Source organism: Equus asinus, chromosome 4 (genome assembly GCF_041296235.1).
Source record: "Equus asinus isolate D_3611 breed Donkey chromosome 4, EquAss-T2T_v2, whole genome shotgun sequence".
NCBI lineage: Eukaryota > Metazoa > Chordata > Mammalia > Perissodactyla > Equidae > Equus > Equus asinus.
This window is the reverse complement of record NC_091793.1, coordinates 137222906-137236577: the sequence shown is the minus strand read 5'-3', so window position 1 is coordinate 137236577 and position 13672 is coordinate 137222906. Positions and strand designations below refer to the sequence as shown.

General features: G+C 37.3%; 1 protein-coding gene and 2 non-coding genes across 5 annotated transcripts in view; all 3 read right to left on the bottom strand.

The window, feature by feature from the left end:
- The window catches only part of NOP58 (NOP58 ribonucleoprotein), a 29003-nt gene that overhangs the window by 2697 nt on the left and 12634 nt on the right, over positions 1-13672 (bottom strand). For all 3 annotated transcript variants that reach the window (XM_070508411.1, XM_070508413.1, XM_070508412.1), the window contains 10 exons: positions 13013-13134; positions 10866-11002; positions 8869-8933; positions 7797-7931; positions 6896-7041; positions 5609-5735; positions 4031-4194; positions 3043-3177; positions 2531-2592; positions 327-460 (listed from right to left, as the gene is read on the bottom strand). In XM_070508411.1, coding sequence (XP_070364512.1) covers positions 327-460; positions 2531-2592; positions 3043-3177; positions 4031-4194; positions 5609-5735; positions 6896-7041; positions 7797-7931; positions 8869-8933; positions 10866-11002; positions 13013-13134 — 1227 coding nt within the window. The remainder of the gene's footprint in view (positions 1-326; positions 461-2530; positions 2593-3042; positions 3178-4030; positions 4195-5608; positions 5736-6895; positions 7042-7796; positions 7932-8868; positions 8934-10865; positions 11003-13012; positions 13135-13672) is intronic.
- On the bottom strand, positions 5364-5447 carry LOC123285409 (small nucleolar RNA SNORD11). The gene has a single exon (XR_006527155.1). It is a non-coding gene; the product is annotated as a small nucleolar RNA SNORD11 (small nucleolar RNA).
- LOC123285410 (small nucleolar RNA SNORD11B) lies at positions 6750-6835 on the bottom strand. Its single transcript, XR_006527156.1, has one exon. It is a non-coding gene; the product is annotated as a small nucleolar RNA SNORD11B (small nucleolar RNA).

Here is a 13672-nt window from a genome sequence, read left to right as displayed (position 1 = left end):
ATTTAGAAACCATATACCCTTTTCCTTCTATTTTAACCTGATTCTCAAAATAGTTCACAGTAGAAATGTAAGTTTTGGTATACTTAGCATAACATGTAATTCTACATATTCAAAGAAACGCTTCGCACATTTCTCAATGGAGTCTGATGAATCTACCGACATCCTAACTATTCCCAGAGAACATGACGGCTTATTAGAACATGGCCAGCCTTCCACATGGGTGGCTTCACAATCAAGTTCAACGGCATGTACCTTCCCAAGACTTACCGAGTCTGTACTTCTTAAGGAATAGGAGTATAAATGACATTTTAGAAAGTCAAACTAACCTTTAACTTTAACCTTAGCTTTTTTGGCCTTCTTTTCAATAATTTCGTCCTCTTTATCCACTTGTTCTATCTTGCGTTTTTTAGAACAGGTTGGCAGTGTGGAGTCACCAGAAGGATCATAAGTCTTCACTTCACTGAAAGAGCCAAATAATTTTAGAAAATCTCTACAAATATCTGTAAGTGAAATAATTCTAAAGAGATGTAAAGGAAATGCCATTAGATAATACCTACACAAGCACACAATATGCTCGCTCATGTTACTGGCTTTGGGGTAGTTTATGAAAACTCACAGTTTCCAAAAGATAAGTGGTAGCTAAATGAATTCTGCTTTAGTAATCAATGAATATTTTTCTGTACCACAGTCACTACACTCAGCACAGGGAAAAAAGGGAGAAAATTTCTTATACCAAATGATTATACTAGAAAGTAAAATGAAACCAGTTCAAGTTTTAGAACACTGGGTAATTCAAAGAAAACAAAACAGAAGGCCTAAATCAAGTTAAACAGAGAAGACTTCACCCTAAGACCCCAAGAGGCTGAGCAGCAAGAGGCCACGTGACCAAAGGGCTGCCTGGAACCCACCATTGGCTTTTGTTCTAACACGGCAGAAAGAACAAATGGGTGCCAAAAATGTGAACTAAATCTCATAATTAGTGCTTTAAGTGCATGTGTTTAAAATCATCAGCATCATGGCACAGGAATACTAAAAACCTGTTCAAAACAAGCTAAGGAATATTCTATTTCTTAAGCTAACCTGTAGACTCATGGCCATTTAACTTTTATAGGTTAACTTTTGTGGGTTATAATTTAAAAAACAAAGATCCACATTTGTCAACTAAAGACCACAAATTAGACATTAAAATTATAGAATATAAGGTCATTGTAGAAAACTCGGAAAATTCACAACATACAAAGAAAGTGTTAACACCCACAACTGAATACCTTTGTTTTTTTCCAGAATAAAGAAAAACAACTTTTCTGAATGTGTACATTTAAAAAAATACATATTTATGAGATGTTACCACATACTGCTCTTCCTACCCACTTATAGCATAAGATTTTACTATTAAAATTCTTAACAGGCCTGGCCCAGTGGCGCAGTGGTTAAGTGTGCACATTCTGCTTTCGCGGCCCAGGGTTCACCGGTTTGGATCCTGGGTGTGGACATGGCACCACTTGGCAAGCCATGCTTTGGTAGGCATTCCACATATAAAGTAGAGGAAGATGGGCACAGATGTTAGCTCAGGGCCAGTCTTCCTCAGCAAAAAGAGGAAGATTGGCAGCAGATGTTAGCTCAGGGCTAATCTTCCTCAAAAAACAAACAAACAAACAAACAAAAAACCTTAATGGATTACAAGAGTCCTCAAAGTAGAATTTATGGGTTAACAACAAGCAATATATATATATATTTTAAAAGATTTTTTTTCCTTTTTCTCCCCAAAGCCCCCCAGTACATAGTTGTATATTCTTCGTTGTGGGTCCTTCCAGTTGTGGCATGTGGGACGCTGCCTCAGCGTGGTTTGATGAGCAGTGCCATGTCCACGCCCAGGATTTGAACCAATAAAACACCCAGCCGCCTGCGGCAGAGCACACGAACTTAACCACTCGGCAACGGGGCCAGCCCCAACAAGCAGTACTTTTAAGGCTCTTGATACATACTGTCAAACTCCTTCCCAGAAAAGTTGTACCACATTCTCACAGCCTCACCAATATTGAGCATTACCTCAAATAATAACCAAACACCTCTCCCCACACATAACTTTCTTTTCTTAATTTCATGGTGAGGTCTGAAAGGTTTCCATGCTTCTCAGCCATTTTTAGACTTCAGTCTTTTGACTCTTTTTTTAAAAATACGTTTCATTGTGGATTAACTCTGAATGGACCTTCTTTTTGATAAATGGTATACTATACAGGAGCTATGAATGACAAATATTCAAATATCAATATCTGAAAATGATTAAGTTAACTATCAGGAAAGAAAAAACCTGCCAAAAGAAGTATACTATGTATACTTATTACAACAATGTGAGAATATACACATATGATTAAAAACCAGGATGTGACTACAAAGAATTGTAAATTGGAAAGAAAAAAATTAGGGGATACTGAGGTGCTTAAGTTTATAATAAAACAACTGCTGTCAACAGTCAACCTTATTTAAATAAGCAGAGACTGTTCATCCACCCTCCCCTAAATGTACTTACCTTTTATGTTCATATTTTTCTGCTTTTGCTAATGCCTTTCCTGTTCCACTTATTTTCCTTATCTAAGGAAAGAAAAAATTATCAATAATTTTCTAAGGCATAATCTCTTTATAACATATCCTCTAGTATATCAATTCTTTTTTTTTTTTTCAAGATTTTCTTCTTTTAAAAAAGAATTTCTTCTTCTCCTCAAAGCCCCCAGTACATAGTTGTATATTTTGGTTGTGGATCCTTCTAGTCGTGGCATGTGGGATGCCACCTCAGCACGGCCTGATGAGCAGTGCTAGGTCTGCGTCCAGGATCCGAAGTGGCGAAACCCTGGGCTGCCCCCTATCAATTCCTGATAAATTATAAGGCAAACTGTTAATAGCCGGCACAAAAAGAATTTATTAGACAACTAAAATGTATCAAAATAGAACTGTTTAGAGGTGGAATTAGTAAGTACATAAACTAGTCAGTTTATTAACTTCTGACAGCTAACACTTCTGCAAAAGGCAGGATGTGGTTCTTACCCCTCTATCTTCCAGGGTCCTCAACCTGGCCTCTAATTTGGCTCTGTTCTCAACTCCCATCGCAGAACTGGAATCTTCACCAAAAGCATCATACCTGATAGCCAAAACGGTTTTGGCAGCCAGCATTCGAGAAATCTAATAGAGAATCCGAAGTTAGAGGCATCCAAACTATATTCCAAGTTGACATGTAAAAATCTTGTTAATTAATTCACAAGAAAACTACAGAAAATCATCAACTCTACCACTCATGCTAGGATTTTTTAAAATCAGGAATTACCGAAGTTTCATGAATCATACAACTGGAGCTTCCTATCCTGTATTTGAATCTTTGCTATGATCTAATGGCTAACTGGTTACACACGACCACCATCATTTTGGTGAGTTAAGAGATCTTCTAGTAGCTCATGTCTCAAACAACCTCAAATTGTTCTTTTAATGTCTTTAGTTTCTACTCAGTAACATTAGTTCTACACAAGGTCATCCAACAAAAGTGTAGCCCTTTTTCAAGCTGATTAAGATTTTATTTTACTGAACCCTTTATTTCTCCTATTGCTGCTTTGAATTTTATAAAATTTCAGTTTCTGTTAAAGTACGTATCCTACGAAAAAGCTCGAAAGAACTTAATCTGTTTGAGCCTGTTTCCTCACCTGTAGGGTTATTACAAGAATTCCCTGAAGCCCCATCAAGTGTTCAGCACCGTGCATGTGCTATTATTTTTATAACACACACATGTTGATGTGCAACTTACCCCACCCCTCACCAACAAGTGGATTCTAGAAAAATACAGAGGGAAAGAAAATGGCTTTAACAGGACCAATAACACTTTAACTTTTCTTTCAGTGTACAAAAGTGCTTTTTATTTAAAGAATTCACCATTCTCTATTTAATGAGAAAGAGTAAAAGATTTATTGCATACTATGGAGTAGGAGGAATATGGGTGGCTTGGAGAAAAAAGAAAAACGCCCACCTCAGGAAAACTGTAACTCACCTTCCCTTTGTGTTTGGGACTTGTCTGGCCTACAAGTGAAGCGTGATAAATGAGTCCATATTTAGGAGTGTCTCGTCTAGACTTGAGGGCTCTGAAGAGTGCCTTTTCTGCTCCAAGAATCTGAACTGTAGATGCTGCATGTTTGGCCAAATTCAAAAGAGAACCTTCAAAAGAAAAGAAGTAGTTTAAACAGGAACGCACTTCCAAGTATTTGAACATCCAACGTGGTAAACACAAGACCTATGCAGGCTCAGCATTAGAGCCGCGACACAGGGTTCCACAGTCCAGGATGCCCTATAAGTCCTGACGCCTCCGCATTTGAGCCCCGTCTCTCAGCACCGCAGGCAGAGAGGTCTGCGATCAAGGTCAACGACAAACTGAAGGTTAAGCTGATTAGTTCAATTTTACTTAGTCACCCAGGAAGGTATTATCATTCTGCATTCCACTAGAATACCATGGGAGAAATATAAACATATGTATTCATACACCCTCCAATCTTGCCCCTATTTTTCTGAGATTCTGGACTTCAAATATTCTACTTTAGATATGAAAAAACATACAAATAAAAGGAAAATTATTGGGATATCTTGGTTCTAGAACTGTGTGATAAATTTCTCACATTTTATTTACTGCTGTTGTTTAAGATACGAACGAGGAGATATGCTTACAATAATCAGATACCAGAAGTTGCTGCTTTGCTAGATTCGCTGTGCAGATTTTCTGTCAGAAAGCACCCCCAACATTAACACAGTCACTCAACCACTAGACACGTTTAAAATCAACGAACACATACTTCTGTTAATCCTTGCACTTCTTATTGTTGCGAGTTTAACTAAACCTACGAAATTTTGGATGTGGACAACAAAATCAGCCCAGACTATCCCGACCTTGTAGCTGAGGGTATCTGAATGCCACTTATTTGTCTGGTCAACAATACAGCTAATGGAGCTATGAACACTTCGATACATTATAATAATGCCTCCAATAAAACAATGATCTAGTACTTCACTGCATTTGCAAGTATTCAATTACACAGCATTTTTGGTAGTATACTGTCTTTATAATATCACCATACATACATTAAGTTTTATTATCACTTATTCAAAATATTTTTGGATGTCAAATATATATATATATTTTTCAAACATATTAAAATAGCACTTCCAATAGTGACAGATCCTTGATCAAGGGTTTATATAATCTGTTGTGATTTCTTAAAACTATTCAAGTTTTAATCTGATGAGTTTTTAATATAAAATATTAACTGACTTCATCCTCCTGCATTCATCTGATTATTCTAATTAACCGTTATAACCTGAAAATGGACCACCAAGTGTCTCAGAAGAGGTAGTGACTAAAGACGCCTTCATTATCCAAAAGGAAATCAGGCATATAAATAGAAATCATCATTGAACACTTGGTCCTTAGTCCTCACCCACATACCTTCTACCTCTATTTATTACTATTATCTAAAATTTCTTTAATAGCTGTAGTTTAAAGATTAAAATAAAAAAATGCTAGCTAGAAAACAACTCAACTTTAAATAGCCACGTTTACAAGTTAAACTAAAATCATCACCTGCATGAGCAATAAGCCGTGCTCCAACTAGCTCCCCAACCATGACTGTAACATTGGGTGCAATGGCCATCATTCGATTTTGTAGATATTCATAGAGCTGGGTTCTATACTCTGAGATTTCAATCACCTAGTATAAGAAACAAAATGAATAGGTCATAAATGACTCAAGAGTAAACACAGTCTAAAATTCACATGTCTAAAACATGGAGTCCTAAATGATCACACAGCAGCTGTGCAAACCTGGGAAAATCAGCCACTCCAGACCTCAGCTTCCCATAAAGGAGCTGTGCTGAACATTTTATTAGATACTGTAGGTAAACAATCTAATACGCTGCCTAAAAATGTCAGTCAATATTACTGTTATTTAAAAAAATCCCAAGGGCTAGACATTTGTGTCATCCTGATTCTTGTATAGCTATCCCCAAATGAGGAAAAAAAGTTCACTACAGGCTGTAAACACAAAAGTTAGAATGAGTTGGGCCCAGCCACATGGCCGAGTGGTTAAGTCTGCGCACCCTGCTTCAGTGGCCCAGGGTTTCGCCAGTTCAGATCCTGGGCACAGACAAGGCACTGCTCGTCAGGACATGTTGAGGCGGGGTCCCACATGCCACAACTAGAATATACAACTAGGTACTGGGGGGATTTGGGGGGAAAAAAAGCAAAAAAAAAAAAAAAAAAAGAAGATTGGTAACAGTTGTTAGCTCACATGCCAATCTTAAAAAAATAAACAGGGGCCAGCCCGGTGGCGCAGGGGTTAAGTGTGTACATTCTGCTTCTCGGTGGCCCAGGGTTCGCAGGTTTGGATCCCGGGTGCGGACATGGCACTGATTGGGACACCATGCTGTGGTAGGCGTCCCACATATCAAGTAGAGGAAGATGGGCACGGATGTCAGCTCATGGTCAGGCTTCCTCAGCAAAAAGAGGACTGGCAGTAGTTAGCTCAGGGCTAATCTTCCTCAAATAAATAAATAAGTAATAAAAATAAACAAACAACTCAAGCTATACTTCTCTGCTTTCTTAATGGATTTATAATTCATTATTCAGACAATGCTATATTGTCTGAATACAAATAATACAATACAAATAAATTAGACAGTACTCAACTTCATTTTAGTATATACTTCCCGCACTACGTAAATCAAGATGGCATCAGATGAGGTAGTGACTGAACACCTTCATGTTTGTTTATCAGGTGAACAATAAGTTGAAAAATCATCACTGCCATCAGAAAGTTACTGTTACAGAGCTGGTACCATCACAACTAGTTTCTCTATGTGGATAGTCTACCTGAGTGCAGAGGTGCAGAATGTTGCAAATATCTTCTTCTGAAACCTCTGTCCCCATTGATATCTCTGCAGCCGCTTTCACTTCTGCTTCCACTTCTTCCGGCAGTAATTCAGAAAGTTTGGCCGTGGCATAATTCTTCCTATCGCCTATGGAATGTTTGCAGAGGATGAGGGAGAATCACTCTTCAATAAATTAATAAAATCCACCAAACAGTCAAAAGAAAAAGTAGAGATAAGCCAATGAAAAGGGTGCCTAAACAAAACAAAAAGCAAACAAGTTTGACCTAGTAATAATTTTCCTTATGTCAAGGCTTGATTTTAGAGATTAAAATCTCTCCCCACCACCTCCCTCCAAAAATACAAATTATAGATTTAGAATAAAAACAATATACTCCATGAAATAGGGCTAATATTGTGATAGACAATTGATAGCTAAGGTTATATTCTTGGGGTGGTAATACGGTAATATAATATGAGCCAGGTAACTCATATTTACCAACACTCTTCAGGTTCTAAATAATATATCTGTACTATTAGTATAGGAGATAATACTAACAGTATAGACAGCAATACCACTTTTAGAATAGATTATTATTAATATATTTCAGGATATCCCCCCAGGTTTACAGTTGCCCCTATTAATGGCACATTCACTATGAGAAACATTCACCATAAGAAACATTCACCATAAGAAGTCATTTTAAGAAACACCAAATTAGAAAACCATTTCTCTGTTGTATAGGCCATAATATCAGAGCTAATTTTGTTTCTGATATCTAACAGACATTAATATTGCTACACTCTCAAAACATACATAAGTTTCAAAACACTCCGGGAAGTGTGAGAAAAAAGTCACTCTAATGTTTTAGGATGCAAATGCCTTAAAGGATATAGCCACTCACCAACTTTCTGTAAACACTTGCAGTATGTCAAATTATCTGAAATAATTTTTCCTAATTCAGGGAAGTGCCAGCCATACCATTCTCTACACCGCATAATGTAGTTGTTTAGTTCTTTATCCAAGTCATCTAATAAGGCTGCAATAGATTAAAATGAAAAAGAAAACAGGAACTTAAAAGGGTTAATTGTGCCAAAATAAAAATTTACCATTTTAACCATTTTCAAGTGTACTGAGTGGCATCAAGTACATTCACAATGTTGTGCAACCATCACCACTATCCATCTCCAGACCTCTTTCAACATCCCATATAGAGACTCTGTACCCATTAAATAACCCCCCATCCCCACCTCCCCCAGCCCCGGTAACCTCTTCTACTTTCTGTCTCTATAGATTTGCCTTCTCTACATACCTCATAAGTGGAATCACACACTATTTGTCTTTTTGTGTGTGGCTTATTTCACTTAGCATAATGTTTAAAAAATTCATCCATGTTGTAGCATGTATTAGAACTTAATTCCTTTTTAAGGACGAGTAACATTCCACCATATGTACATACCACATCTTGTTTATCCATTCGTTACTGGGTATTTGGGTTGTTTCCACCTTTTGGCTATTGTGAATAATGCTACTATGAACACAGATACGTAAGTATCTGTTTGAGTATTGCTTTCAATTCTTTTGAGTCTTTATCTAGAAATGCAATTGTTGTTTAAAGAGAAGTTTAAAACTGAAAATTGTTTATAGACTTTGCTGTTTCCAAAAACCACTTAATGGGAGAATGACCTATTATAAAGGTAGGTGTAAAAAAAGGCAAAACACAACACAATACGGATCCTATTTATGGTCTTATTTTTCACGGAAAAAGACAAATGAACTGGTTTATATTAATAGTATAAGGCACATTATCCCCAACTAGTCAAATTATGGGTACTTTTTCCTTTTTCTATTCTGCATTTTCCAACTTATTTACTTTTTACTTATTAAAAGTTCTAACTGATCTTTCTCTTCCTAACAGATAGCAGGAAAAAGCATGAGGAACAGACAAACCAGACCCTCATGTGTAATATACTTACAAATTGCCTGAACAATCATTGTGTCCACTTTATCAGCACTAAATTTCAATCTGTATCGGGACAAGCTAGAGGGAAAGGAGAAAAATTAACAATTACTAAGACAGCAACTAGGAAAAGCATTTAATTAACATCTTAAAACTTTTTTTGGGGCCGGCCCAGTGGCTGAGTGGTTAAGATTGCACACTCCTCTTCAGCGGCCCAGGGTTTCACAGGGTCAGATTGTGGGCGTGGACATAGCACCACTCATCAAGCCATGCTGTGGTAGCGCCCCACATGGAAAAGTAGAGGAAGATCAGCAACAGATGTTAGCTCAGGGCCAATCTTCCTCACCAAAAAAAAAAAAAAAAAAAAAAAAAACCCAAACTTTTTTTACCCAAATCCTTCTCCTTGGAGCTACACTGTTTTCTTTTTATTTTTCTACATAGGAAAATCAGTTGAACAATACAATACGCAAGACCAGAAAATACACATTTAAAAAGAAAATAATTTATCTGTCCTGCTATAAAATTTCTGTAATATGAATTAATATATGAACAAGAAATGGGATCATACGGTATAGCGTAATTCATACTGGTCCATAAGACTTCTGCAGCATATTAATGCCTTACACCAGCAGGTAAGAAAAAGTGCAGTAATGTAACCCCTGAAAATAGCAAGCCATGGAGGAACAATATTGTATATTAACAGTTTCTTTATTTTGGCACTATAGCCACATATCACTTAATAACGGGGATACATTCTAAGAAACACTTCGTTAGGCAATTTCATTGTTTGTGCAAAGATCAGAGAGTCTACTGACACAAACCTAGATGGGATCGCCTCCTATGCACCTAGGCTGTATGGTACTAATCTTATGGAACCACTGTCGTATATGAGGTCCATCATTGCCTGAAACATCATGTGACCCACGAGTGTATTAACATTGTGGGCCTGATAATTCTTTGTTGTAGGGTGGTATTTCGTGCATTGCAGGATATTTAGCAATATCCCTGGCCTCTACCCATTATATGTTAGTAGCAGACCCCACTTCCAGTTGCAACAACGAAAAATGTCTCTAGACATTTCCAAACGTCCTCTAAGGAATATCTGATTGCGCTCGACTGAGAACCACAACTGTGCACAACATCAATTAATCACGTTTGCATCTTGACTCAGTTTAGCCATTTGTTGTCTCTTAGAAATGATTCCAAAGTTCTTCCTGACTTTTGTGCATTTTGATCATCTCTGTAACTCAGTAGCTTTAACTCTGTCATCAATCTACGCTCAGTTTTTTTGTTGTTCAAAAGTACAGACCTTTCTACTGTAGTATTTCTGTAACATAAATTTAACAAGTCTTTTTAACTATGTTAATATTTTGGGGGGTTATTGTGTTTGACAGTTCTCTGGTTACAGGGTTGCATAAGCTTTGAGTAATCTGCCCTTAATCTGTTTTTTCTTCATAAACCTTGTTATTTCAGTGTAATTTCAGAGAATGCCAACCTTTTCAGGAATATGGTATAGCAGAAATGTCTGTTCTAATGGACCACTGGTTAAACACGATAGGTTAATGTGCTTCTCTTTGCCTTATTATTATAAAAACTCAATAAAATTCAGAGTAAAGCAAGCAACACAGGCACACACAGACACAGCAGAAGGGTAGACTATATCATATGAGAAAATTTTGGGAGAGGGCAAGTAGATGGAGGAGTAGCAAATGATTTAGCAGAGATAAAAGAAAAAAGAACTCCCAAGAATTGTGGGACCCAAGACTAGAGGGGTGGACAATGTCTATGATGACGGTTAGAGTCCAGACAGCCTGGGTTCAAATCCCGGCTTCATCTTTACCAGCTGTACTGACTTTGGGCATCCGTTTCCTCACCTGAAAAATGTGGAGACTACCACCTCCCTCATAAGGTTGCTGTGAGGGTTAAATTAGTATTTGTAACATGCTTTGAACAGCACTGTACAATTGTTTATTAAATAAAAATAAGCTGACTTTATTCTCCAGTAAATCTCACCTGTGTGCCAACCCAAGACACATAGCTGCCATTTCGCGTGGTTCTACCCCAGGGATTAATCCATCCATCTGTGAACGGATTCCTCTCATAAGTTCATTAACGACAGGACTATGGATACAACTGAGATTTAGCTTTTCCTACAAGAACAAGAGCATTGGTATTAAATAAAGAAATAAAAGTTTTCCTGAAATCATTTAAATGTTAAAATAGCACTGATTTAAATATATACATCTCTTAGTTTCATAAAAAGCAGTTTCTAGCGTGTTTGTGGGAAAAACACTCGAATACTTGTGGAAGTCAAAATTGATAGAAGCTTCCTGGAAGGGTGCTTGGCTCCATGAATCAAAAGCCATAAAAAGATGAATACAACTTAACCTAGCAGCTTTGTTCTTTTTATTGGTTTGAGGGATCATTTACACCCATACGTTATTTAGCTTCTTTTTAAGATTATAAAATTAACACATAGACAGATTTTAATCAATAGTACTATAGACAAGGGAACCGAATGAGAAGCACAAGTTGTGAGCTTTGGACCGTTTTCCCTAAAGATAAGTAACTTTTAGCATCCCTTATATACTTCCAAATATATACACGTGTACACACATACACAAATCTTGATAAATACAGCTTAAAATTTACACATCCCACACAACACGATAAATTCTGTTCTGCACACCTTCACACAAATATACACAGTTCTAAGTTCACCAAATGCAAATAATGTCAAGCGTGCAAATTGTATATATTGTATCATATGTTTAAAAAACAAATATTTAGTATGTATACAAGTGATATACAGTGGAAGGTTTTGTGTGTGTGTGTGTGAGGAAGATTGGCCCTGTGCTAACATTTTTGTCAGTCTTCCTCTATCTTATATGTGGGCTGCTGCCTCAGCATGGTTCGATGAGCAGTGTGTAGTTCTGCACTTGGGATCTGAACCCACAAACCCCAGGCCTCTGAAGCAGAGTGCACGAACTTAACCGTTATGCCACTGGGCTGGATCCCAGCGTAAGTTTTTCAACTAGAGAAATTGAAAGGAAAAAATTAAAGATATCCCATAATCCCACCATTCAGCAATTTGTTTTTCTGCATGCCTTTCTGTGTATATGTTTACTATGCTAAAACTTAATGTTTTTAAAAGGAAAGTATAAACTAAGACTTGTGGGGACTTCAAAGGATGAAGATAGAGATTGACATCATCACAGAAAACTTCATTAACTGACAGTAATTAGAAATAATCTATTTAGGGGCCGGCCCTGTGGTCGAGTGGTTAAGACTGCACGCTCCACTTCAGCGGCCCAGGGTTTCATAAGTTCAAATCCTGGGTGCGGACATGGCACCGCTCATCAAGCCATGCTGAGGCAGGGTCCCACATGCCACAACTAGAAGGACCCACAACTGAAAATACATGACCATGTACCGGGGGGCTTTGGGGAGAAAAAGGAAAAGTAAAATCTTTAAAAAATAATAATAATTAAAAAAAAGAAATAATCTATTTAAGTGAAATTCTTAAATTCACAATCCTAGCTTAAAAAACCCTCAAAATCTCTTCAGCACTTTCCTATCTACCAAGACCTACAACATAATGAAACCTTTACTTCAAGAATCAGAGGTATGTTCATGAACATAATTAACCTGGCACTATAATATCTACTGTAACTACTAAAGATCAAACTATCACACTGGCTATCCAACTGCTCTGCTTTTCATGCCTGGGAGCTTACTTCTCCAGGCTTTCTTTCCACTTTCATGTTATATTTAATCTCTAGCACCTCTACCCACTACTAAAGTTTTCTAATAAACATATACACTAAAAAAGAAATGTCATGACCCTAATCATGAAAAAAAGAGTGGGTAAACAAAAACATGGCGGGTATACATACAGTGTTAACAGATTATCTCTGGGTAGCAGGGTGAAAGCTAATTTTTATAATTTTGAGGTGTATTTGTAATTTCTATAATGAATAGGCACTGCTCATACATGCTTAGTGCTGATAATCATATTGGAAATCAATTATGAGATAGCCTAGGGAAAAAAGATGAAGTATGAGACCTTATGACAAAGAACTCACTACAAAGGCTACACTCTGTCGTCACTGTGTGTAATGAGCTCCGCTCAGCAGGCATGAGAGAAAACCATACTTTACCTTTATGACCCCTCCTAGTTTAGCATCAGCTACAGCCAGGGGTTCATGGGCTTCTTTTACTATTTTCTTCAGAACCTTCTTCAGCTGCTTATTGATTTTGCCCTCCATCAGAGCTGTGAACGCTTTTCAGGAAAAAGAAAAACAGAAGAGACAACTCTCAAATTTTTAACTCTAAGAGATGAAGATTTTATTTAAACTTTAAAAATAAAGCAAAATAAACACTTCCTCTCAAAGTGCTGCACTTAACATTACTTCTGAAATGAAATTATAAAGATAAAAATGTTTTGCAAGTTCACATTTCATCATCTCATCTGACCTTCCCACCCTCAGTTCTGCTCCAGAATCAGGAATTAAACTGGAGCCAGCATTCCTTTCCCCACGTCACACGAATCTTCTCTGGAACTCAGAGCTAGAATCATAAAATGTTAGAAACAATCCATTTTGGAACGACAAATAGATCCACTCTCCTATGTTATTACAGAGTGGCCTGATGCTCTGGATTGTGAAATACCCCAGAATCCCTCAAGACTCTGGTAAAAACGAGTGTATTCATTTTGAAGATTCTTCTGCAGCATAAGCACGTCTGAGTGGAGGCCTTATCTTTCTTTGCTAATCCCTGATCTAGATGTGGTGTCAGGCCTCTGCTTGTAAACTGCAGTG